The sequence below is a fragment of the Laccaria bicolor genome, genomic scaffold (assembly GCF_000143565.1).
Source record: "Laccaria bicolor S238N-H82 LACBIscaffold_600 genomic scaffold, whole genome shotgun sequence".
NCBI lineage: Eukaryota > Fungi > Basidiomycota > Agaricomycetes > Agaricales > Hydnangiaceae > Laccaria > Laccaria bicolor.
The window spans coordinates 801-2,110 of NW_001890405.1; the positions used below are offsets into that span (position 1 = coordinate 801).

The 1,310-nt window shown below is 40.0% G+C and overlaps 1 protein-coding gene across 1 annotated transcript; it reads right to left on the minus strand.

Moving 5' to 3' along the window:
* Window positions 1-821: 821 nt before the first annotated feature.
* LACBIDRAFT_314298 (uncharacterized protein) lies at window positions 822-1,099 on the minus strand (the record flags this gene model as incomplete). The annotated part of the gene is made up of 2 exons (XM_001891259.1): window positions 822-990; window positions 1,041-1,099. 2 exons carry the CDS (start codon window positions 1,097-1,099, stop codon window positions 822-824), a joined length of 228 nt encoding a protein of 75 aa, XP_001891294.1.
* Between the last annotated feature and the right edge of the window lie 211 nt (window positions 1,100-1,310).

Consider the following 1,310-nt stretch of genomic DNA (forward strand, 5'->3'; position numbering starts at 1 on the left):
TTTACAAGAATCAATTTTGACACTTGAATCATGCACTTCTTTTCAGATGTTGACAAGCTATCTCTACTCCATTGATGCATCAATGGATGAACAGCATAAATCCCTGAAGAGGTAGGGTACTGTTTGATCAAAGAAAATGACATAAGCACCCTAATTCCTTCATGAAAGAAAAATTGATTCCAAGTCTGATCTTTCCCCAGCTGAAGCAATTGATTGACACAGGTTTCAACTTTTTTTTCAAGTCCATCATGCTTTCCTTTCAAGAACCCTATAGCAGCCTTTCTAAAAGCAGCCTCAGTAATATTCTCATGATATAGAAATGCAGCAGTTTCAAGTATAAGAATAGCAGCCTGAGCAGCTGCTCTGTCATGCCCATTAGATCTCTGGCTTGCTCTTGATTCAATTTCACTAAATGACAAATCCCATGTTTCATAGACTGTCCGATTGTACTGAGATGCCCCTCTGAATGAAGGGTGATTCATGAGCTTCTTCCTATGTTGGGAGNGNTGCTCCAGATAATTATCAATACTGCAGAGACCAGCTTCAATGGAAGCTCCAGCTTGATCAACAGCCAGAGGTAAGCAACAAAGTTCATTTACAATCTGTTGAGCTATGCCATAAAAATTTTCTGGAAGCTCAGGTAGATGACTGGCTTTCACTAGGAGTGATATGGCTTCCTTTTCAGCCATCTGATCAACTTCAAGAGAGTTTTCATAAGATACCACATGCCCAAGAGATCGATTTCTGCTAGTAATCAGAATATTGCCCTGAGATCCAGATGGAATAAATTTCTCTACAACTTCAGGTGCACCATCAGCATGTCAAACACCAGCAGCCAATTCACCCTGCAGAGATGCAATCCAGATAAGAGCAGAGTTGGAAGACGCAGAGATACCAGCAGCTTTAGCATCAGGATGAGAACATAGACCCTTTAAAGCAACAGCAATATTATCTTCAGAAGATGCATCAATCCAGAAAACATGGGAAAATCTAGATGTACTTTTCATATGGTTAAAAATATAGTGTCTGAAGGAACTTACCTTCCAGCCATCTTCTCAACAAACTTTAAACAAATCTGTGTCTTTCCAATACCTCCCATACCATACAACAAGAATGACTTTCTGCATCTATCCTCTTCATCTTGAGGTGTAAAGTGATCCTTCAGCCTTTCAAGAATGTCCTCACGACCTGTAAATAAGGCACTTGAATTTGGTCTTTGGGGAACAAACACTGAATCATCTCAGCCCATGCTGGCATGTTCATGAAACTCCATCTTGACAAAAAGTCTGATCAACAGTTCAACCATCAAA